Source organism: Tauraco erythrolophus, chromosome 3 (assembly GCF_009769465.1).
Source record: "Tauraco erythrolophus isolate bTauEry1 chromosome 3, bTauEry1.pri, whole genome shotgun sequence".
In the NCBI taxonomy this organism is placed as follows: domain Eukaryota; kingdom Metazoa; phylum Chordata; class Aves; order Musophagiformes; family Musophagidae; genus Tauraco; species Tauraco erythrolophus.
Window position 1 is genome coordinate 35268173 of NC_141467.1, and position 26103 is coordinate 35294275.

At 41.3% G+C, this 26103-nt stretch overlaps 1 protein-coding gene across 1 annotated transcript in view; it reads left to right on the forward strand.

The window, feature by feature from the left end:
- Nucleotides 1–26103, forward strand: part of GALNT12 (polypeptide N-acetylgalactosaminyltransferase 12) — a 49138-nt gene that overhangs the window by 20871 nt on the left and 2164 nt on the right. The window contains exons 5-9 of the mRNA XM_086609137.1: nt 282–399; nt 7608–7784; nt 10442–10573; nt 19580–19693; nt 24927–25082. Coding sequence (XP_086465263.1) covers nt 282–399; nt 7608–7784; nt 10442–10573; nt 19580–19693; nt 24927–25082 — 697 coding nt within the window. The remainder of the gene's footprint in view (nt 1–281; nt 400–7607; nt 7785–10441; nt 10574–19579; nt 19694–24926; nt 25083–26103) is intronic.

Here is a 26103-nt window from a genome sequence, read left to right on the forward strand (position 1 = left end):
ACTTGTGTTAGCACAATGTTTATCTTCTCTAATTTCATTGTTATTTTTATTTTAATACATTCTAGAGCTCATTTCTCATACAATTTTTTACTACAAAATTAAATTTAAATGGCCTCATGATATACTACTTAACCAATCAAAGGCTGACTGTATGCAGTCTGTATGCAGAAAAGACTGAGAAAATGAAAAATGAGAATATGTTGTTGTATTTTTGATCTGCGGTTCATTAATTTATATTTTTTGCTTTTTACTCAATTCAGAGTTGCTATTCTCTTTTCTAGGTCTCCAACCATGGCAGGTGGATTGTTTTCTGTGAGCAAGAAGTATTTTGATTATCTTGGTTCATATGACACAGGAATGGAAGTCTGGGGAGGAGAAAACCTTGAATTCTCGTTTAGGGTAAGTGGCTCAATTGAAAGTAGTTGTTTTTTTTTCCTGAGAACAAAACCAAGTCTCTTGTTTCTTTCTTCATGCGCTTTTAGTCAATGAGATAGCTATAATGTACGCAAGTGTTAAAAAGAGAATATTTTGGGGGATGTTTGTATGGATCTCTTTTCCTTGTTCTCACACTTCAGTATAGTTATATTTTCCTTCAGAGTAGCCATTTAAAAAAAAATATTAAAAATATGTCTTTTGTTTTGAATGGCAATATAAAATGTAAGTAGTGGTGTGATATTTGTGGATGAAGTTTACGTTCTGTGGCTTGAAGAGGATCATTGGAAAGAAACATTTGTAATGCTTCAGCGTGGCTCTGGAGCTCTCACTTCCATTGATGGAGTGAGCGGGAGTCAGCTGGTGGTAGTCACCAGAGGGGCAGGACAAGCCAGCCCCTCTACTTCTTGAAGGCTTTATTTTCTTTCGCTTCAGGAAAAGTTTGTATAAAGGTTATACAAGGTGATGGGGAAAATCTCCTGGCACTGTAGAGCTGTACCCCACCAGAGGGTGGACTCAGGTGTGAAGCAGATAGATAGCTATCCTGGAATGAAGAGCATTTATGGCAGGGGAAGAGAGAGAAGATAGGAGACAGTCCAGACTGACCAGCAAAACAGTCTTGTCCTCCTCAAGTCTGCTGTTAGCTATGCTGCTGCTGATTCCCACGGAGCACTACCTGCCTGTGGTTTGCCTCGTATCACCCTTAGCTGATGGTGTGAGAGGTACACTGCAGGGCCCTTTTTGGCTTGCAGGGAGTTCACAACTTAGTATTCTGAATTCCCTTTGCTTTTTCTGCTCATCTTCAGGTATGTTTTATGGTCATATTTGCATTTCTGTGTACCACTGGATTGGGGGAGGAGAGGGTTGGTGGTTTTGTTTTGTTTTTTACCAGGTGATGGCAGATTTCAGGGATTAAGGAATGTTCAAGGTCAGGTTGGGTGGGACTTTGAGCAACCTGATGTAGTGAAAGGTGTCCCTGACAATGGCAGGGGAGTTGAAACTAGATGATCTTTAAAGGTCTCTTCCAACGCAAACCATTCTATGATTGTAAATAGTATTTTGATGCTACAAAACCACTTTTTAGAAAGGAAGCATCACCAGACTGTCTCTCAGGAGATGTCTGCCTGTTAACCAGAGAAGCATGAAGTCTTCCTGGCTGCTGTTCCTGTCTCCTGCTGCCTGTAGTGCAGAAATCCCAGCAAAGAGGGCACAAAAATAAGGAAATAAAAGGATTAAAGAGGATAATAAGCACAGACCTGCAGTTAACATGGTTTCTTTCTGGGGATAGATTTCTCAGCTGGGATCACTGTTTGATCCAAATTCGCGACGACCTCCTTTCTCACTCCGGGAAAAGTTTCTCTGGTGTGTTAAGTCCAAAACATAGCCTACTTGTCTCGGTCAGTAAATTCAGCAGGTCTCTGCCTGAAGCTCAAAGCAGCTTACCTGCGTCCGTCAGGTCTCTGAGCTTCTGAAGCAAGAGTCCCCCAGCCAGCTCCAGTTCTGGGGTAGCCCATGTTGATATATATGTTGCAGTGATCCGCTCTTTCCACTGGAAGTTATTTCCTTTCTGTGTGATAATTGCTTCATAATAGGGTCAGGAGCTATGAAATAGCTCTTGGTGAAATTATTTTTATGAGGCTTTTGAGAGGCTGCTCAGGGAGCCACAAGTAGCCATAGTTGAGTTCATACTTGGGGGCCCAAAGAAGTGGTTGTGTTCATCATCAGCCACAACCCAAGGCAGATTAAGCTGGAAAGCAGCCTAGTGGTGGATGCCATCTCTAGCTAACTCTGGCAAGGGAAAATTGTTTTTCTTGCTTACTGAGGGATTGGAAGGGGTGATGGCAATGGAGGAGTCATGCATTTTGGGGTACAGATGCTTGCTGACCTGAGGCTTGCTTTCTTACCTGTGACACTATTGTAGCAGACAGATAATCAGAGATAGGAGATGGTACGCTTAGCAGCAAGCTACATCAGAGAGCACAGCACTATCTCCCACAAACATGCAGCATAACAGTAGTGAGCATATTGGATATGTGCATCTCCTGAGCAAGACTGGCTCTTGTAGGCACTTGTTTGTAGCTGCTAGTGCATGGGCAACCAGACGGAGCACCTGTGAGGTGGAGAGAATGCTGCTTTTGAAACTAGTGTTATATACTTGGCCTCTCAACAGAAATTTGCACCTCTCCCAAAGCAGCAAGCTTGGAAACACCAGCCACAGTTGACAGAACTGGACGATACGTGATCTGCTTCATCTTGTTTGAAATGTTGGCAGTCTACTGTCACCCTGACTGCCACAGATTTGGTGGCACCAGAATGGTTGCCCCTAACCAGTAGGAGTTAGGAGTAGCACTGTCCCAGATGGCAGCAGTTTTCTCCTCTGAAATGGATTGTGGGAGCTTTCTACAAGGAGCTTTCTACCTCGAAGAGAGCCCTCTTGCATACAATTCTTGACTCTCCACTCTTCATGCCGTGCTTTTTGAGAGACCAAGGCTTGCAGACAGGACGAGCCTGACCCCTGCCCTGTACAGCATGGAGTGCCCCTGCGCTGATGGCTGCTTTAGATCCAAGCTGGCGTTGCTGTTGACCTCTACCAGGCTCCAGCAGCAGGTCTCATTTCTGATGTTACCAGTTCCCTAGAACCAGGTGTTTGACCCCACGGGGTGCAGCAACATAAAAGAGCAGTGCCTCTGCTCCTTCAGTATGGAGAAAAATGGTCTTCTCGTGGGCCAAGAGCAGGGATGTGGCTCAGGGCAGGTAACAGAGGCCCTTGACCGAGGGAGCAGAGGGGGAGCTCTGGTGTGGGGCTCCCTGGGTGCTGCCGGTGGATCGGGCGGCTCTCTTTGGAGGGGGGCGAACAGTTTTGCAGGATGAACTGTGCGAGGGCCAGCGAATATGCCTGGGTGTGTTAATTTTACTAGTGCGGATTGCCAGTAGGATCTGGGCGTTTGGATGCAAATTGTGCACGATGCGCTTTCCTCTGTTTGATTTCAAGCCCCTGTACTCGTGCTTCCAACGGCAAGGTTTTTTGTGGGAGAGAGAAAAGCACTGTGATGTTGCTTAACTGCATTATTCTGGCTGCCCTCAATGCTGAAGAAGGTCAAGAGGGATAAATCAGTGTTAATTCCGTTGTCTCCGTGGTTTCTAGACCTGCCAGACCTGAAAATTAGGAGCAGGGATACTGAAAAACACTGTAAATAAATTCATTGTTCTTCTCGTCTCTGAAAACACCACCCTCTCCCGATGACATGAAAGGACTTGTCCTCAAGCCTCCTCTTTCTCATACTTTGATTATTCTAAACTGAAAAAATTCTCTGTGGTTTTGAGAGGTGCAACAAGGACAAAGCTTCAGCTAAAAGCATGATGACTAAGAGAGATGGAGGCTGTGTGCTGAATGCAGGATCGAGTCAATGTGCCTTGATTTTGAATTGCCTAATGCTATTTGGCTGGATAAAATTTCACTTCATGGGCATAATGGGCACTGGAATTCCTCTTTCTGAGGGATGTAAAACATGCCCTTTCATCTTCCTCCTCCTGTACATGGAGCAAGAGGAACCTGGTTGTAGCATTTTTCCCCTTCTCTACTCTTGGTCCTGGCTAGTGGCACTGCAGTGTAAGTTTGTTTCTGGGGACCGCCACTTGATAGACCTGCAGTCTGTCCTTCAACCCACCATCATGGCATGAGAGAAATAAACACGTGCAGAAAGACAAAACTGTTTACTGATAAGTCCTTTCTTCTGTTGGAAATTTCATTGCCAAGGAGCCTGGATGATATAGCTTGGAGTCTCCTCTTTTCTAATCTTTTTGTATTATTTCTTTCTGTCTGGGTCTGGAAATCTGTCTTGCAGCAGGAGCAGTCCAGGATGGGTTCATATGCAGCTGCGGAGGCCTCTCCACCCACCCAGCTCTCTGCAGATCATGCATGAGCACTGCACAGGGGGCTCAGCCACAAGCCAGCAAGCAAAATTGCAGCAAAATTGCAGCAGAGAGAGGGGCAGGAACGGAATATTTTCTGCAGTTTGTCTTTATTCAGGAGATAGCGTCCTTTTTTTATTTTTTATTTCTTATTTCTTCCAGAGAGTCCTAAAATATTAGAATGGAGGTGGTAGAGCTTTTCTTGTTCAGTGTTCATTGACCCACCATTAGGTCAGTTGTCCGGAGACCCTGGCAGGGACAGGGATCGCAAGGCAAGATATGAACATTTACTGTAGCTTTTCATAATGCCACCCTCTGTCTCTGAAAAGAAAAAGAAAAAATATCAATAGTCTGCATGCATCAAGATGAAAGTGAAAGTAAAAGGAATGTCACCTTGTTTTCTTTTTGTGGTGAAGGAAAAAAGTACGCTTTTATAATGATAGCTGGATTTAGCTAGACCTGGTAAAGAAACATATTTTCATGTATGTGAGAATGCAAAATATACGTGAAATCTAATGTGCTTCTCTGTTACAGAAAGCTGAAATAGTTTTAGGAGAGAATCTTTACCAGAGTCACTTATTTAGCATTCCTTGCTTTATTATATGGCTGTTCACTTGTACCTGATTTTATGTCGAGGTCAAAATGTCCTCTATTAAAATAAAAATAAATAAACCTTTTGAGGAATAGTTTAGCTGAAATATGTTTAATTTTTGTTTGTAATAAGAGGGTAAGAGAAGTTTTGAATTGTTTTAATGAAAGAAGCAGAATTTAATGAGCATTGCTTAGCAACCTACTGTTATTTCTTAGAGTTCAGAATTTTAATTATTGAAAACCAGCTGTTGTGGAATTCTTTTTGGCAGCAATTTAAAAGAGGCATGGTCAGTCTGTTTTACTGCATTTGAATCAGACCTTGTCACAGAAGAATAGAGGAACGTGCTTCCTTCTTTAACTGCACATTTTTACTTCAGTAGTCTTTATGGTCTGTTCCTCATCTCATTTGAAAACAGACTGATCAAACCAGTAATGATCAATTTAAAAACGTTTATATGGAATATAACAAATATGAAAATTGTTAAACTTTAATAAATTTAATGGTGCTTAATACTTACTGACAAACAGATCTTGTGTGATAAATTTCGACATTAAAAAAGTAATCTTGAATATAGAAATAATAATGTTAGAAAGCTATTATTTTGAAACAAATCTTAAAAAGGCAGATCTTAAAGTGAAAGTGGATAGCTGGTTTTATAGCACCTTTCAAACTGGCAGTAGTGCAACTGAACCTGCAAAAGTATGCAAATTGTTGAAAATATCAGTACAGAATTCTAGATTTCTTGTATGATTCCTTTCATCATCTTCTGTTCAAATTACAAAGATACTGCTTCACCAAAAAGCAACAAAATAGAAGAGAGAAGCCTCTCTTGAAAAGCAAGAAATTAAAATTTTAAATTCAGGAAGTAAATATTATCTAGGGCTCCTTATAGTTGAATAATGAATTACCTATACGTTTAAGGAAACCTTTTGTTTTAAAAGTAAACATATGTATTAGAGTGCTTACAATTTTGTTATTAAGCACTGTATTGTGCCACATGTAAAGGTCTGACATCGTTACCCAAAACCAAATCAACTGAGATAACATTCATTAATTTCTAAATTAAGACATTTGAGAGAAATCCTAAATAACTTAAACAAAAAAACAAACCCCAAACCAAACCACACCCCCTAGAACCCCCCAAAAACAGTCTGAAGACAACATCCATCTTGTGTATGCTGAAAGCCTTCATCTGTGGTGACTTTCTGGGATACCCAAAAGTGCCAGGAAGAGAGACAGAAAAAGTCTGACCTGATCCATTGTCAAGTACAGAAGTTTTATTTGCTGCCTCATAGCTTTTACTCCTGCTGTGTTCATTTGAATAGCGTGTAATTAAAATTGTATTTGTTATACAAGAAGGTTGTCAGGGAGCAAACCTCTCTGCCTCTTAAACATACCTCGGCTAATTTCCCTTGTGATCCATTTACAAAGGAAAGGTGAGGTGCCACCTATGCACAGCTGAATACAGGAGGCGAATTAGCTCACTGGAGTGCCAGTTCTCAAAAGACTTCTACGGGACGTCTGTCAGAGCCATTGGTGATAGCCTTGAGTCTGTTCAAGTGTAGCTTTGTGTCCTGCCTTTCCTCCCATCTGACAATTCCAGAAACCTTCTTTCAGGCACCTGTCAGAAACAGGTTGTCTGCCACATTGTGCATAGTATTAAATGGAAAATATCTAGCCATGCTTTCCTTTCATTACATCACATCAAACTTGAGGTCAGCGGCTGTGTGGGTGAGCTGCCGAAAGTCCATGGTTTTCAAAGGAGGTGAGGGTAACTACAAAAATTTGCACAGAGTTCTGAGACTAGTGTCCTTACTTGGTGGTCATTTATGGGCTTTATCTGCAGGGCCATGTGTTTCCTGGCTTGGGGAGCCGGAGGCATGAGGATGAAGGCAGAGTGAGTTCTGCCAATTCCATTTTCAGGTTCAAGTACTTTCCTTGACAGCAAGCAGGAATACTGGTTTAGACAGGAGAGGTTGTTTCACTCATTTTGGCTGGACCTCCATAGGTCAGTTACAGAATTACTTTCCGTTTTCTTTTCATGTGTTGGATCTCGGGTTCTTTTCCCAGCTTTTCAATGAAAAAGGTTAGTTGTATTTTATGACCAGGCACCCGTACCTCTCCTCTGAAATGGTGAATATAGAAATGGAAACACAACTTACTCTTCTCCAATATTATGACAAGCTTACATGATTTGTCAACTCAGCTTTCCTGCAGAATGCAAGAGTGAGTTTCTGGTAAGAAATTAATCATTGATTTCTTTGAGGAGGCTATTCGTATGGCTAATTTGGACTAGAAACATGGGTCTTTTATTAATAATAATTATTAGTAATTATATAACTTGAATTGTAGACCACAGTTAGACCTGCAGAAATATTGTGGAGTATTTCTTATCACGCCTTCAGAGAAAGTAAAGCTAAAAAAGAGATGATTGCACACCACATAAAACCAGAGATGGGGTTACCTCCTTGTTACTCCCAGTGATTTGCTCGGAATTCACAAGGATGTCATTCCATATCTCATTAAATGGGACACAATTATTGTATGTGTTGCTTATAGTATGCTGCGGTGTTCTTGAGAAGGTATTATCCTTGCAAAGACTTATTGTTATTGTATCCTTCTGCTTGCAAAGATTCGAATTAATGATGCACAATGTCAATTCTTTGTTCAGATATGGCAGTGTGGAGGAAGTCTTGAGATCCACCCTTGCTCACACGTAGGTCACGTTTTCCCTAAACAAGCTCCGTACTCACGGTCCAAAGCTTTGGCAAATAGTGTGCGTGCAGCTGAAGTGTGGATGGATGAATATAAAGAGCTTTATTACCACCGAAACCCACACGCTCGCCTGGTGAGTTCTAGTCCATTGGTGTTGGAATTTCAATAGAATTTGTTTTCAATGAAATAACTGTTAATTTAGCTAATATTTAACATGAAATATTTTTTGTATGTTTATTTCCTATTTCTTCTGAAAACTTTTCCCAAACACAGCATAAATGTATATATAGTTAATTTTTAATTCCTAGGCTCGAAGAAGGCCACATTGTGTCAATATTAAATAAATGAATGAATAAATGAAAGAATAAAGTTAAGCAAGGTGAACTAAGTAAGGAAGAGCTGTTTAGCCTAAAATGTGCACTTCTATGAAACAGCTGATACAGCATTCTATCAATAAAGAATTACAGAAGAGACACACAATTAATGAATGCTAATCAACAAGGTTTAATGGACAGTAGATCTTTAAATGAACAGCGTGGTAATAATCTTTAGCAAAATTACCTGTCTTGTGATAATTGTAAAACTTTCGACTGATGTAAGACAAAATGGATTTTTCTGTTTGATTTACTGCTGCACAATGCTAGCTTAAAAAAAAAAAAAAAAGAAAAGAAAAAATTAAACAAAATCAATATTGCAAAGATTAATTAAAATCAGTCCTGGGAACTCAGATGAAAATGTTCCTAATTAAATGTTTGAAGTATCAGTTCTGTGTTTTTTGGTTTTGTTTTTTTTTTTAAAAAAAGTTAATATTTTTATTTTCTGTGAAAGAAAGAAAATACAAGATCATTTGTTTGCAAAACTTTTCAGGAGATAAGTACCGTGATAATTGTGTAGGTCAGAACAGTAAAGCAGTGTGCAAATTCATGGCTTCGATATATTTATTATGAGAGGGCTGCAGACTGGAAGATGATAACCTGAAATATCCTCACAATGTCTAGAAATGACTTATGTGAACCTCTGGCACAAAGTCCAAAATTCAAGCCTAAAAGAAATGACTCTCTGCTGTCGCTTGTTTCTGGAGGCGCTTAATCTTGCCAGGCCCTTCTCTTTGCACAGAAAGTTTTCTGAGTGCTGGCTTTCTGGTTTTGTGCATGGGGAGAGCTGCCCTGCAGTGGGCTGCTGGGCACCTGCCTCTGGCTATGCTGGACCAGAGCTTAGGCACCAGGCAGGGGGACAGCGAGGTCCCCACATGTTTGAGTGGCCTATCCCAATAGACATGTCGGGGGAAAAATGCTCTTGAAACCATTACGCTTTTAAAAGACACACCGGAGGACACTGGGGAAGCTGAATTTGGTGAGCTTCCACCTCGTGTTCCCGTGGATTAAACTGGGTAATTAAATTATTGTAGTCCACGCATTTGTAATAATTGTTTAACATCATAAAAGCCATTTAGGTTTTATTATCAGAGTCTGACTTCGAGAGAAGTATGGGGTTTGAGTATCCGAAGACAGGCGCTCGCAGACAGTGCCAGGCTGACGCTGCTTGTCATGGGAAAAGAGAAAACAGCAATAAATGCTGACAATTTTTCTTGGAAAGTTCTGGGCAGCTGATGTCTGTGTTGACAGAACTTTAACTTTAAAGGATATTTGCGTGTCATTATTGGAAGTTTTGCATATTGGCTTATCGTAACAGAGTGTGTCAGCTGAGATCCATGCGGTTTTTTGCACGTATCAAAGCTGCCACCGTTTTTTGCACATACCAAAGCTATCAATGCACTCTGGTTTCCCTAATACTCTGTGCACCGCTCGTTGCAGTGATTGAGTTCAGACCTTTTTACTTCATCTAACTTAAATATTCAGTTCCGTAGCGTAATGGAAAAATGATTGATGCTATGGCTACAGAGTTTGGTTCCATAAAGTTTCACTTCAAGATTAATGTTTAGACCTCAGAGCTGATATGTCATGCTGTTTGTTTATTCAAGCAGGCATCTCTGCCTCTGTTTTACCTCTGCTTTCTGTTTTCAGTGATATTTCCACAGCTTTGAGAAATGCAAATATATTTGTGGTTTGATGAAAGTGTGTGTCAAGTGACCTGTAAAAATCTGGGGGCTGCAAAATGGTATCTCATGCCTGACTGTCTGAAGTCCCTAGTCAATATAAAGATAGATTTTTGAAGGCAGACATGAAAAGATGTGAACTCTGCTCCAATCTGTAGACAGGGAGAAGTCTGCAATGAAAGCTTTTCTCTGGAGGTTTAAGATTTCGTGCTCCCCACCCCTGAAACGATGAAGTTCAAAGGAAACATTAGCAGATTTTACAAATGTCATCAGTTAAGTGTAAAACTGTCTGTACAGGTAATTTGTAAATGGATGGTGGAATAATTTAAAATTCTCAAGATTCATTCACTACTCTTGAGATTTTCAATTATCTAGCTAAAGGAAGTTTTATTTTCCAATACGCCTTCTCAGTTCCCAGCAACCTGTATTCAAGGACTTCCTTACTATGGATTTGGGGAGTTTTCTCAGACGAACTGTCTTCTAGAATATTTCAAAGTTTTACGGGCACTGTTACAATTATATTTTGTCAACATTTAACAAATGTAAGGATAATGAAATCAAATCCAGCACCAAAACATGGGGATTTTTTCCTGGCTAAAAGTCCTCCTCATCACTTTAGCATATGGTTCCTAATAATGTATACTGATAATTTAAAAGATTAGATTAACCCCCTGTGGTTGAGTTTTTTTTAATCTTTCTTTTTCTTTTTTTTTTTCTTTTTCTTTTTTTTTCAGGAACCATATGGAGATGTGACAGAAAGGAGAGTCCTTCGAGAGAAGCTGAAATGTAAGGACTTCAAATGGTTCTTGGAGAATGTGTACCCAGAGCTTCACGTACCTGAGGACAGACCCGGCTTCTTTGGAATGGTACGTGGCTGCTGAGAAGGAGCCTCCTCGCGGTTCTCTGAGCTCTCCTACTAACTCAGCCTGAAGGTATTTTTATATCAAAATCAGTTTGGGATTTTGGTAGAATTCAGTTAGAATTGGTAGACTTTAAAATGTGGTTTCTATCAGGATCTTTATTCTATGGGATGCTGTTTATGAAGGAGTTCTTTGAGAGGATAGGAAAACAGGTAATGTTGCCATGAGTTACACCTTCCAAGTGACATTTTGGGAGTGTTAAAGGCAGAAAAGGATGACTTTTTAGTTCTTGAAACGTTACATAGCAAAAGAAAGAGAGCACCAAAGTGGTTTGGTTTTAGTTTTCAGTTGTCAACTTGAAAACAGAAAGAGCGTGCTTTGAAACATGTATTTGCACATTTTATCTGATGAAAATTATGATACTCTGATGATAGGAGAGAGAGCTGGTGCTATGTGCTCCCAAATCTACAGGACTCTGTATGTCGAAGCCAACATGTTAATTTTTAATCTGGAGGTCACTTTAGACAAGCATGGGTTCACAAGCAATTTTTATTGGTTTAATATCAGAATCGTCTTCTCCTTTTTTAAGAGTCGGCAACTTTTTATGCTATTTGCAGCTTACAAATAAATACAAACTATAGCTCCGTGTGTATCACATTACTGTAACCTCATTTGGAAGGGATGAAGGCAGAGATGATGCAGCAAATACCTGCTTCCTCTGGAAAATCAGCAGATATCTGCTGCATGTCTTACTAGGAAGACAAGACTGCACCTTTCTGCCAGGCAGAGATATATAAAAAAAACCTTCCCGATTACCCAAGCAGGTAAGTAAGTACTTTTGCTGGTAACTCAACTGCTCTGCAGATCTAGCTAAGCTGCGTTCCCACGCTGCTGCATCGCGTCCAGCACCGTATCACAACAGCCTTGTCTTGCTGCCATCTGCACGTCAGTTACTCAGTCTCTGCTGGATCTGCTTCCGTGGAGGAGTAAAATTGATTGCTGTGGGCATGCAAAACGTACAGGAACCAAGTCTCCCCACAGCCTTCCCTAAGAGCTTTGTTACCTGTTGAACAAAAAAGATCCTAGTGTGGAAATGCTGCGGTTTCCCATAGGGAGCTGTATTTCCCGCTGGGAGCTGTTGGAGCTCGCCTGGGGAGAGCGCCAGTTGGCAGCAAAGCCCTTAGGAGCCTCTGGGAGAGTAGCCACCCTCCTCTGTTCGTCTGGGAGCTTGTGCTTGAGTTGGTATCTCTGTGTGATCACTGGCATGAAAAGGAATATCCACCATTATCCAGTTACGTTGAACAGACCCTGGTGTAACACTGGTTTGTTTTTTGTTGTTTTGTGCTGGCTCGCTAACTGATGAGGTCAGAGACAGTTGAAGCAACAAGATATTGTAAGACTTACCTTCTATGAACATTGCAGTAGCCTTGTCCTCCCCTCCACCTCCATCCCTCACTCTTCAAAAGCAAGGCTGGACTGGTGGCAGCCATAGAGCTTCAGTCTCCTAGGGAGGGGAAGGGATTTGTGAGGTTTCTTTCACGTTTTAACTGCACGTGTCATCCTTAAGAAAAGTGTTGACATTACCTAGAAATAATAATTCTTGTAATTCTTCTTCAGAGCTGCTTGAGGTATCTACGGTGTAATTTAGGTGTGCTCTTTATATTTCTCTTTGAACAATTCTTAAATGCTGTCATCTAGTTGTGTGCATAATAGGAATACACCATTTTTTTTGGCAGGAAGAATTTAGAGTGTGATTAAAGTACAGTTATACTCTAAGTAAGTGACAGTGCAAAAATGACACCTACTGATTCAACTGATTTGTGGATATTGAGTCCCATCTGCTAACTTCAATGAATCAGTGATTGAGTTCTTTACTTCTGCCTTAGCCATGTAGTGCTTTTCTGGTTCACAAAAATACTGTGTTTAGAAGTGTCGGCTTTGTTAACAGCTCGGCTTAGTGTGAGGTTATTTGATTGTTCAAAGGGATTGCAAAGGGGTATGAGGATTTCTCCCCCCTTGGTAAATCTTTACACTGAAGTTGAAAGACCTTTCTAAGATCACCCATAGGTCAGCCATATGTTCTCAAAATAAATGCAAGAAGTATTGAGCAGCACTCAGTGCCATGCACTGACAGTTAGATAACTTGTGCTAAAATTTTTCTTCTGATACATGGATAAATTTTTACTGTCTGTTTCTAAGCTTGGTTGTCTAAAAGGTTAGCTGCCTAAAACTTTATCTAAACATCCAGAACTTTGACCATTTTTGCCTGAGCTGTTTATATTCTTATAAGCTTTCTGAGACCTAGAAATGAGGGAAATACGTCTCCTTACTAGTAAAATTAGTACACTTAATACCAAAATCATATAACATTGATAAATCTAAAATGCTGCAATGCTGATTTCACTTAGTACTCTACACAAAATCATACTTTGAGAAGAGGTACTATAATTATTATGAGTGTTCATGTTCATAAAATGGTGGTTTTTTAACTTAAGTCAGATTTTTCCTTAAAAGTTCCATACTGAAACAGTGGACTGAAGTTCAAAATGTAAAACTTCAAACATTAAGGCTACAGAGGCCATTATGGGATGAAATTTTGGAAATTATTTAAAGTGCTATCTATATGAGATAGCAACATTAGATAGAAAGATAACTACATGGACAACTTAAAAATAAATTGCCGGAACTTCAAGGGCTATTCCCTTTTTTGCATAGCGTCTTTGTGGGAGCATATCGTAAGTCCCTATTTACTATTTTAATGAAAGAGAAAAGAAAATTTGGAGAGGTTAGTCTCACTTCCCTTCTGAGCTCCCAGTATTGTTTTGTGCAGTGGCGTATTAAAGCAAGGTGAACTAGAAGCTCCTAGAGCTCTGAATGAGAGTGTATTAAATTTCTTCTCGGGGCATCGCAGCTGCCAGGGAAGGGGTGTAGGCATAGTCTATCTTACATCTATATACATATAATAAAGAAATTTTTTACAGTGAGGATGGTGAGGCACTGGAGCAGGTTGCCCAGAGAAGTTGTAGATGCCCCATCCCTGTCAGGTTGGACAGGGCTTTGAACAACCTCACCTAATGGAAGATGTCCCTGCACATGACAGGAGAGTTGGACTGGATGATCTTCAAAGGTCCCTTCCAACCCAAACCATTCTGTGGTTATATGATTCTATGTCCTTACTTGGCTCAAGCAGCTGTGATTTTGAAGCCATACAGTGCCTTGGGCAGCTGGACAAGCAGTGTGTCTCTGGGCCTCGGGCTCCATGCAGCTTTGGAACTTTGTGTGGGACAAGAACTAAACATTTTGACTTTAGACTATTTTTTTTTTTTTTTTTTTTTTTTTTGTGGAAGTGAAGCTGGTATGCACTTAGTTGATTAAAATAATAAGATACCAGTGTTTCTCAAAAGACTGATAATCCGTTTTAGGTTCTTGAGTAGCGCACTGATGTCTTTTTCTGACATAGCATCTGATTTGGCCATCTTTGAGTGCGTGCTTACCAGCCAAGTGTGTGCTCTACTTATGTACTTATGTACTTCAGCTGTTGTGAAACCTTAAAAAGTCCTGAACCCCAGGTCTGTGGGGTTGTCCACCTAGATAGCCCAAACTAGGTCTGCTTACAAATCTTAGCTGTCCTGGGGAGGGATGGTGTGGGCACCACGAGGGAGGACTTTGAGCCATCTTGCATGTGTATTAGCACTGTGACATTGCTGCATTGTGCAGCCAGGTGAACGAAGGGGAACTGGACAGTGCTGTGATCTCTTCATGTTATTGGTGACTGTGGAAAAGCTCAGCTGCAAAGCAAAGGAACATTCAGAGTTCCTCTGCCCTCTAAGGTGTACTGAGTATAGCTGGCATTCAGGGTGCCTATCTGAGGAAAAGACCATGGTCTGTCAGTGCATTTGGCTCTGAACTTGGCGTCCAGATTGGTTTTAAAACAGTGTTGACACAAAAATCAGGATTTTTATCTCTCTTTTTCTGTAAGTTTGGTCACTTGACAGTGAGACCATATTACGTTCTGATACAAGTAGTTTTTCTTTGTTCTTCGCAAACAGTTTCTAGCTACTCCATTTGAATGTGAAGCAACTACGCTGATGGATATCTGTTGTGACTATCCAGCCGATGGCTCTTTTCACTACCTATCCTTAAAGGTGTCTGCAACTGACTGAATCAGTTGGGAGATCAAAAACTTGAGTTTTTCTGTTGACAGCTTCCTTCCACATTTTCCCCCAAGACCATCTTGTCTTCAATGAATTTCCAAGTGCTTAGTCATAATTTTCTTTCAATTCAGACCAGATATAACCTTTAAAAAAAAAATCAAGAAGAAAGATTTTAAGCCTTTAAAACTATAAAGAATTTTGTTTTGCTGTGACATGAAAGAGGCTGTTTTGTAAATTATCTAAATAATACTTGATATATATATATGAACTGGCTTAAAGAAGAAGAGATCTTAGCTGTGTGGCTTAAGTTATGTAATCAAAAAGCCTGTTCCGTATCTGGTGTTACAAGTTCTCAGAGGTATCAGGCTGCAAAGCAGCCTCCTCTGTGGTATACCTCTAAAACAGCATTGTAATGCGATTTGTAGAGCTGCCACTTGAGATTGAATTGGTACCCAAGGTTATGACTGACTAGACCTGGAGATCTGATGCCCATCACAGGAAAATACGCACCACTCTGTTGGCTGCACAGCCTGTGAAAGCTTGAGACAGACTTTTTTAAAGAGAGAAATTCAACTGTTTAATATTAATCTCAAGTGAACACACCATCACTTCAGATATGTGCTTGTATATTCTTGAGCCTCCCAGAGAGATCTGGACTTGCTGGGGTGAGCAACTGAATTCCAACAGCAGTGTCTCATCGTCAGTTCCTTCAAAGGATCTTAATCACTGACCTTGTATACCCGTTTCAGCATTGCACTTAAGAAGTTAACAGAAATCTGAGGATATTCATAATCTTTTTTCCAAAAAGGGTGATATGAAAATGGCATATGCTCAGTAAAATCATTCCCTGTGACTGCTTCCATTACCTTTGAGGTAAAAGCTTAAGCCTGGTCAGTACTATGAAGCTGTTGGCTTGCTACAAATTCACATCTCACTGTGTCCCAGAGTATCCTCTGCCTATACCGGTAATGCGTCAGCACCAATGCCACTGTGGTGGAATAAAGAGGATTCTGATCTATTTTGTGGATGAAGAGAAAGGTTGGCAGTGCTCCACTGGCCGTATTTATCAACTAATGTAATGAAGTTTTAATGTCAAAAATCTGTTGTTGATGCTTTGCTTACAGTTATATGAAATGGATTTAATCTTAAAAACAAAACAAAACAAAACTTAAGAATTATTTACAGAATACCATCTGTATTGTGTCATATGCGAGTGTCCAGATGTTAGGAAACAACAGATTTAAATTTCTCCAAGCAGTAAGGGATAAAGGTCTGAGGTGAATATCTTAGTAGTTGCTGTTTATTACCTGTCCCAGCCTCCAAACAGAGTGATAACTGAATGGCATTGTCGAGTACGCCTGCAACGTTTCAACAGGAGGCAAATGTTGTAGGAAGATGCAGCCAGTAATCCTGCATGGGCAGAACTTTTTAGAACTGAACTGTGTGTTTTAATGGCAAGGTGATCAACGTTTTTTCTTGCTTCTGTTTCTCTAATGCAGCATTCTGCAAAAGAATAAAGGTAAGTCACAGAGCAAATTTTGTTCTTATTGCATGACTTGTTTATGGTGGATATGGGAACAAAGATAGTTTCAGAAATGAATGCATGATTACTGTTTTGATATAGCTGTTGAACATAAAAGGAACTTAAACTGTGTATTCTCATTTAGCAAGAGAAAAATACTTCTTTCACAAATTCTCTCATACCTTTTCCTGCCTTAGCACAGAGGGCCGATTTTTTTTTTTTTTTTCCCTGCATAAATCGTGCTGCGATCAGATTTTCAAATCTGATTATTTCCTAATCTTCATCGTTTTAGATCAGGTAATTTAACGGCTTAGTATGCACTATTCCAACAAATTAAGTCTTGAATATCTATTAGACTTCCTGATGAAGCGTGGGTGTAAAAGAACATCATCTGATGTCCGATAACACAAATTAGAAGAGCCGGGTTGAAAGATGGACCGTGTATGTTTATGTATATGTCTGCAGGTATCACAAGCATTTATGCGTGAAAGAGAAAAATGAGAGAACATACGTGGTAGTATCCTGGGAGTACAGGCTCAGTTTTAAACCACCTGAAACGAAGCTTAAGTTAGGAATCTTTCACACAGCTTTTGTTTTGTTGCCTGTGTTTAGGCATCACGTCACATGCGTAGGAGAGTTCCCGTAGTTCTGGTGGTACACGGCATTTTAAAAATAGGCTATTTAAAATTCCAGGCCACAAAAGGGAGCGCGTGTTCAAGCACGCGCCGGTGGCTGGTAGTGAAGAGCGCACACTCGGAGTGGTAGCGAAAGCGTTGGGTTGTCTGGAAGGGCACCATGGACAAGTGCTTCGTTACCTTTATCTTCCCTTGGAGTCAGGAGACAGACAGGCAAAGTCACACGTTGTTAAACATACTGATGAGAGACCCTCTGATCCTGAGGACAGCCGCTGACAGCAACTGAAACCGATTTATGGTTTTAGAGATACAATTACCGTTTTTAAGTGGTTATGACTTTAAGTTGACATTTCCTCATGTAGAATGTAAAAACATGAGAAGCGTATTGTTTGGTTCATGTAGTTCCATGGTAGTGTTAAAAATCATCTATAATTTTTTTAATTCCTGTATTTCTGAGTGTGCTTCTTGCCTAGTATGTTGTTGCTCACCAGCCTGGGCTGCGGCACCAGGGACGCTGTTGCATCCTCCACAGCCAGGAGGAAATGGCCTGCCTCTTGTGGGCAGGATAGGTACCTTGAGTTGAGTGGTTAATTAGTAGTTCATTAGCTCAACTCAGTCCAGCTGGATAAGAATGATTAGTGCCATAATTCCCCCTTTTTGTTTTAGTATTTTTTGTTTTCACAAAGGCTTTAAGGTGAGCAGAGACCCGGCCCATTCATCCAACTCCAGCACGCTTCCCTTCCGCGAATACCACGTCGGGGCTTGCGGCTTTACCTTCTTCTCCGAAGGACTCTCGCTCGAGCTCCCGGCTCCGGCTCTGGCTCCGGCTCTTTTGGCTCGGGCTCCTTTGCAGCCAGGGCTCTCGGCTCGGCGAGGGAGTCAGGGCTTCCCAGGGCTTTCCAGGGTCTCATCGATGTATCACGTCGGGGTCACCAGTTGTTGCTCACCAGCCTGGGCTGCGACACCAGGGGCGCTGTTGCATCCTCCACAGCCAGGAGGAAATGGCCTGCCTCTTGTGGGCAGGATAGGTACCTTGAGTTGAGTGGTTAATTAGTAGTTCATTAGCTCAACTCAGTTCAGCTGGATAAGAATGATTAGTGCCATAGTATGTAAACAAAATGTCTTCTTTCTCCAGCTCGGGGAGGGGTGCAGTGGTCTATTGTGTTCCCATCAAACCATGCAACACTCTGTAGAAAGGGTACCCAGGGGATTTCTTTTGCTTCTGGTAAACTCGGACACTAAAACTAAGGGTGAATTTTATTATACGCCAAATTCAGTTGTTAGTTCATCCCGTACTGAAAAATTACACCAAATGCACAGTAGAAACATGTTCAGAGAGGAATTCAGAGGCAAAGCCTGTAAGGGTGGGGCTTCAGTCCTACGTTTATACATTTGGCTCCGACAGGAGAGCCTCACAGCCCCAGCAGCCCTGCGAGGAGCCCCAGGCCGTGGTGGCTCGGTGGTCCTCCCCAGCCCCCAGTGTATCGCTGTTGTCTTGGGCTGGCAGCCCAGGCATGCCGAGCGCCGAGGGCTTGGCTGCCTTTCAGCAGGAGTGGGCACAAAGCAGAGGAAAAAAGATGTCGGGTAGCAATAAAAGCAGAAGTTGGGAAAGCAAAATATATGCAGAACACAAGTATTTAATTTTCCAACTTGTGTGGTTTGCTCTGTGGTGGGTTTGAGTCCTGCGGGGTTTGTCTTGTTTGTTTGGTTTTAGCCTTGTGCAGTCCCTTTGTGTCCGCTCGTTCTCCACGTTAAGAACTGGGGATACAATTATCATGACTGGGAAGAGTGGTGAAATTACACCTTGCTGAAGTAATTCTTCTGAGATTTACTCTGCTTATTCTTTTTGTCTGTGATATAATTACACTCAGTAACAGGGGCATTCAGCTTGAAGCTATGTTTACAGAACCTCTTCTGTTCTGTGTAATTTTAAATTTGGTTAAGTGGCTAATACTAGGAGTCAGTAATTGTTATGACATTGTTTAACTTATTTTCAGTTACTTTTGCCTCCTGACTACTTAAATGCAAATCCTTGTTAATGAGCCTGATGTTTTTAAAATCAGGTAACTTAATGTTTTAAAATTTAATCTAAAAGTTATGTACCTATTGTGACAGAGATCAGCAACGCTAGTAAAGAACGTTTAATATCTCTTTCCAAAGATGTATCTTACCCACTTTCATAATTTCTGGTCTTAAAAATCCATCTGCTCGTTCAACCTCAAGAGGGTACTGGAGTTCCTTTTGAGAACAAATCCTTCTAACATCTCCCATTTGACAAACTGAGAAAAGTAGGTAGTCATCTTTTCATAAGAAAATTGAACAATGAGATCCTGGGGGGAAAAAAGTTAAAGGCATGGCAGACTCTTTTGTTTTGCATGAGTTGCTGGCTTGTTCAGTTTCAGCACAGCATTTCATAGTTCCTCCCTACTTCATTTGCAAATACACTGGAACACAGTGTCATTCCTAGGGGAAGCCATTGTGTCTGGCTGCTTCAATGCCCAAAGTCAAGACGGTCCCAACAGTTCTGTGTCACGTTAGCCTGAGAGAGATGTTGCCATTGGATCCATTTGATCTATTCCAATTAGTTTGAAGCAGCTTTGGGGTATAAACCTCACAGCTCAGCAGGATGGGTGTAAAGTGACTACAGCATATCTTCTTTACTTTAGATTAACACTTTAAAATATTCTTTTGTTTTTATTAGCTGAAGAATAGAGGAATGGCAAACTTCTGTTTTGATTATAACCCTATAAATGAAAATCAAGTTACTGGACACAGGATCATACTGTACCCATGTCATGGCATGGGACAAAATCAGGTAAGATTCATGTTTTATTTTTGTTTTGACTAACGCTACAGGTATAGTGTAAAAAGTACAGTAAAAAGCATTGCAGTAGGGCTTAGAGAACATGTTGCCACAGTGAGATGATCTTACATCTAATTTTGATTCTCGCACTGGATGCTTTTAATTTTGATGTCTCTTGAGGTCAGACTTAGGGTAAAAGGCGAAAGCAAAAGAGAAGTATAAGCCACAGGAAAATAGTTCTTATGAGATGACATTTTTAAAGTTAATCTTTTGTTTAGCTAGCACTAAAGATTAACTGAATTTACTGCAAAGATCTCGAATCACTGGATATTAATGCTCTGATGTCTCTGCCGATGGTGCGATGCATCCGCATACCTGTGACAGCAGGCACCAAACTGAGAGCAGCGATGCTCTCGAATCTGTGGAATTACTGCTCCCTGTGCTGGCATCCAGGCAGCAGGAGGAAGGAGAAATGGAGAAACTACCTGACTGCAATATAAACCAATAAAAAAAAATACGAGATGACACAAGAGAATTGCAGAGCCTGAGGAGGGAAGGCCAAACACAGGAAAGGGGTGTAACAATATTAGTGGAAGGGGCACAGTGCAGGGGAGGGCTGACAGGAGCCAGGGAAAGAGGCCTAAGGTGGCAGAGGTCAGAAGAAGTTTGGGACAGAGGTAGGGCAGCAGGTGAGGAGTAGGGCATGTGTGACAGAGGAAGGAGTAGTTAGGAGCTACAGGGAGAGAGTGTGAAACAAGCGGAATCACTGGAGACCTGTTTAGCAGCCGGGGGACTGAATATGGGAGCAGTGATACCAGCTGGCAAATGGGAGTACGAGTAGAGGCGACAGGTAGTAGTTGCAAGAGAAAAAAAGTGGACAGCAGGAAGTGCTGTGGGTGTGGGAACACAGAGAGGCTAAAATAAGACAAGAGGTAGAAGCACAAGTGGGGTGGCAAATAGAAGTCAGGGTTGCTGAACTTCACCTCCTTTATCTGGCTCACAAATAGCCATGAAACCTACCAGCAGGACATTTCTCTCCGTTTCCTTCCCATCCCACGGCCCTTTCTACAGTAGTTCTTAAAAGGTAACAGCTGCTTCTGGTGGTGTGAATTTCTGAGCTCAGTTGGCAGGTGACAGTGGCAGGACCAAAACAGTCGGATCTCCCACATGTACATCCACTGCTGTCAGCTGGTGGAACTCATGGTGACAAGGTGGGTCATCCTCTAGTTGTATTGACGCTAAGAAGAGCAAGGCACTTCACCACAGAGTTTCACGGATGTTTGCTGACAACAGACAGTCCTTAACTTCTGTTTTGTTCTTGGAAGGGAATCTGCCATCCTAATCCCAAGCTCTTCTGCCTGCTCTCCTCTGGTCTGCTGTCATCACTCCGCTCATTACTCTATATAGGGCTTTAGCAGCAAACCCTCATTACAAAGCTTCGCTTCAGTCGCCTGCCCTGCACTACATGTCACAGACAGCTCTGGTTTCTCCACTCCATGCTATTTAACGCTTTCTTTTCCATACTGGCTGGCTCCCAGTCTTTCTCTGAGGCCCTTGCTCTGTCTCTTCCAGCACTTACTCTTCCCACCTGTTACTATTCACACTAGGTCATGTTTTGCTCCTTTTCACATGCCTCTCCTCTTTCCTGGCTAGCTTAAATTTTTGATCCTCAAGTCTGCTCCTTCTCATCCATTCCTCCAGTTGCAGAGTTTGTTCCACCATTCATCACGTTCTTCCTCAAATAGTACTCGCTGCTGCATATTCACACTGTCTCATGGTATAAAGGAATGAAGTTTATTCTCCAGAGTACAGCTCAGTAAAGTTATTCTCCAAAACCATCTTAATAGGATTTAACATTAATGAAGGTTAGCTTGGTCAGCCATATGTGTCTTACACTCCAGTACACCCGTCCTCTGGCATGATATGCTAGCAGCAGGTGGCTGTTTATGTAGGGGACAACTGCAAAAGCGCTTTTCACTGGAAGCAATTCTCCACTTAAAGTAACCTCTGAATATCTGTGTGTGCTGTGCCGAGAGGGAAGAGCTCTGTGCTCTCGATTATTTATGAAGTCCAGCACCTGCTCCCATTTTATGTCTCAGTAAGTAAAACCACACTCAGAAAACTGAGATCCCTGGTAATTTGTTGCTATTTTTCCTTGAATCAATGGCCTAAGTGAGAGGATTCCCTTTAGTCCTTTTGAATTGCTTTCATGTAAGCAGTAAGAAAGCTAACTGTGGGTTGTTTAAAATTAGCATGCTCGTGAAAATACAACTGCGGTGATAGGAGCTGATTGTATATATAAGAGAGGTAGAAAATATGCAAAACACTAGGTACTTGGTGCTTGCATCTCAGGCTGCTGATATTTTGTGGAAGCCTCTGTCACAGTAGACGAGAATGAGAGGCTTTGAAATTCAACACCAATAAAGCCCATTGCCTTCCTTGGTATGTCTGGGAAGCAGTACAGAGAGCACCAACGCCTGATGGCAGGAAGCCAACCTGATGTGGTAAGAGGATGGGAAACCACTGAGCAGCCTGCTTTGACAGCACCCTCCCAGTATTCCCGTTTGCAGCTGATAGATTTGAGGCAAATAGGGAGAGGCAAACGTATAGCTTAGCAAAGCCCTTGGGTTTTCTGTGAAGGAGGTATCAGACCTGGTAACCTTGCTGTTGGCTCTGTCCATCAGGTGCAAATTTCTTCCTGCGCGCAGAAGAGCCGTACCTAAGCACAGAGAGAGATGAGAATGTGGTTCAGGGTCTGGTGAGGTAGCCAAAATCTGCCTCCATCCCTTGTACCACAGAGCTCTGATGTAGCTGGGCACATCCCATCGATTGCCCAGAAGTGGCAGGCACTAGGTAAAAAGCCTCATCAAGTTTCTCAATAGCACTTAAGGGAATCTACTGGCTCTCTGAAGGAAAGAAATGCAGTAAGGCCACTAGTTACTGGGCCATGGATCAGTTTGAAAATGCTTCCTTTTTGCTCATAGAACCCTCTGGACAAGGAAAGAGCACTAAAAGACACTTCACCTTTTGAGGAGGAAGGGATTTATCTCATGTCTTATCAGAGCTTGAAAAAGCCTGAAGCCTGAAGTATTTATTCAGTTTAAAGCAGTATAGGGTAAAGAACTGTATAACGTTTGTTGGGCAAGGAGGCAAGAGTGCTTGGTTGCTAATACTATAACTCAAATCCTTAATGTTATCCAGAAATTAACCATTTTACTTGCTCTTCTCCTCCAAAATCTGATGTAAGTCCTTGACAGGCTGTTCAGGAAAGACGTCAGTAATAAGGAGTGCTCTGACCTAGTAGCTGCTGCATCTACTCCTGATGCATCTGGTACAACCAGCAGCTTGCGGGCTTTCACTGATAATGAATACAAATTGCTAAAAAGAGTTATTATATCTTATAAACCCACTAATGAGCAAGACTCTAAATGTGGCCTTGTAAAAGTGGCAGCTGTAAAAAAGCGTCCATCCAGACACAAATGAGCACAAGTGAAGCTTTTTTCTTTATTCATCAGTCATAGGCTTAAGATGAGTGCCCTCACAGCTCTCTGTGGTGCCTGAAGTAGCAGGCTTTCCATGTGTCGATCAGATACTCAATCCGGGAAGTAAAGCCTGAAGGTGGGGGCATAGTCCCTGCCTCTTAGGGTAAAAAAAAAAAGAAAATGATCCAATATTATCACGTTTGACTCTTGTTGATGATGAGACGTTTGTGGCATAAAGCAGATGTTGTAAAGACAGCGCAGGCTACATCACAGGAACAGGTCCTAGCAACAGGTTTCAAGGGGAAATCAGAGTCTCCTGGGTGTTATGTCAGCAGGTTGACTTCAAACTTGAGGTTGCTTTCTCGAAGCGCTCACTTACTTTTGCAACATCATAAATGAATGATGGCAAACCGGTTAATTCCGGGGGGGTCACTTGCATCTCTGCCCAAAGAGAAGCCATGGAGCTCATCAAGGTGATGCGGTGGACAGCATTGGTCTGTACAGCTGCGAAAGCCACCTTGGTGGAGAAATTCCTGATTGTGATCAAAGGAGGGGAAGAGGAGATTTCATGAAACAACTACCATCAGCATAGTCTAGATCGGAGCTCTTACAGCTGGAAATGGATGACTGCAGACTTTGTAATCACATGGTCCTGTTTACATTAAAACTCCACTTCTAGTTTTTCTTTCAAGGTTAATTAGCCTCAGTGGTTGTTAAGGATGGTTTTGTGGTAAGTTCAAGTATATACAACATTCGTGAATTGATACAGCCCCCTTCACAAAGCCTTACAGTCTTTCTCCAGGGGTGAAACAAAACAAAGGAGGATTCCTTCTCTCCCTCATCCTTTTATTGCTTTCCGCTAATGCAGCTATACTATTAGTAACAAGCAATTTTCTGATGTGTATAAAACTCTCCTCTACCCTACTTAGTATAATCTGAATCAGATCTAAACACACATCCGTGCACTATAGTCATCTAAATTATTTACAAGCATGCTAAATACAAACAGCTCTTAAACTCTGCCACTCTTTAATGAAGTCCAAAATTTGGCAAGTGTCCATGATAAATATAAAAATTCTAAGGAAGTCTTCAGCCATAATTGCTACAAAAGCCAAAACGTTTTAGAGCGTGTTCAGAACACCTCTGTAGAATGTTGTACAAGCAAAGCCAGTAAATTGTCTTTATTAAAGTTCTGTTCATGTTTAAAAGCAGTTGTAGCTGATTTGCTCCAAATAGTATCTGAATATGTTATATAGTAAAATGCTTGTCACCGTGAATCCCGAGTACTTTGTAACTGGAAATAAACATTGACCAAACTTCATTTGAACTATACAGTGAGCAACTCCTTAATTAAAAGTAACATTGTTTTATGACAACTGAATTAAGAAAGCATAATGTCAGACTGTGAACTGGTTTCCATCCTGTTTTTAAGGATGATCTAGAAAGTGAAAGTAGAATATTACAGTTGAGTTGTGTAAGTTCTTTAATGCTGGAATGTCTGTTTTCCAGGGCATTTATTCAGCATTTCATGTTTTAAGTGGTACCAGAGTAAAGCAGTGCTGTGGTGAGATTGATTTTCTGTAAAGTAGTAAGCAAGCGGCAGAAGTTAAGACTCTTTGAATATTTTTGGCAGAATGTCTTTCCACAATAGCAACTTTATATACGAACTTAATTATAGTATCTGAGTATATCTTCCTTACAAATATTTTCTTGTGTACATATGAAATGACTGTTGTCCTTTGTTTCTTCTCTTGGATTTGTAGTTTTTTGAGTACACATCCCATAATGAAATACGTTACAACACCCGACAGCCAGAAGTCTGTGCAGCAGTTGATTCAGGGACCGACTACTTGACAATGTACTTGTGTCAAGAAAACGTCCACAGTATACCTGAAAACCAGAAGTTTGTTTTCAGAGAGGTAAGTGTGCCTGCTTGGTTTGAGGGTTGTTTTTTTTGGGAGTGAGTGGAAGGAGAATTGTTGATATTTTTTTGTCATTATTTTTTATCTTACTGCCTACACATCACACAGGCCACAACATCAGCATATATCTCTGGGATAAATATGCTATCTTGACTTTTAATATCTGAACATAGAACCAAGGTAGCAGCAGCGTGCAGGTGAAGAGTATGCCAGTCATAAAGCATAGGAAGGTGAGGGGAAGGAAAACGCCCTTCTTAACCTCAAAGGAGTTGGGAAGGTCGGCAGAGGTCTCTCTTCACTCTGTCCACATTGAGCGCTTCCTGTGAGCTGCTCAATTCTCTCTCACATCTCACCTCTACTGTCCTCTCCTGAGAACTGAGTTGCCTCCATATGCCCCTTCCCCAGCCAGTCTCATGGCTGGCATACTTCTGCTCTCCCTTCGTTGACTTCTTTTATTTCCCAGTATTTATACCACCATATATCCATGATACTTCACATACCACTGTTCAACTATTCTCTGCTTTTGAGAAACTGCTTCTCCTCTGCAGACCATCTCTTGTGACCCTCCTCATGAGCACCAGAAGTGCTCCTGGAACTTTTCTGCAGTGTAACGTGCAGTTGTGTAATTTGATGCACCATCAAAAAATACCTTCTGCCCTACTCCTGCCCCGACATAGGACACTTCTTACTGGCTGTGGGGATTCAGCAAATCTGTACCTCTCTTCAACTTTAATGCCTACTCCTGAAGAAGAGAAATACTGAGAAGTATGGAGTATATTTAAGAAACATAACATATGATCTTTTAAAATCTTGCATTTAGTAGTTTTTAATCTCTGAAGGAGTTCCTGGATGCCTGAGAGAAAATAAATTGGATGAAAAATGATAGCCTTGGTGAGGTTCTGGAGTGTTATTATTTGGCTAAGGGAAAAGGTCACATAATATATCAAAATGGTGTATTTACATAATGTGTCTGCATAATGCATCTAAACTCTACAGGCTCCATGGTTGACAGATTTCA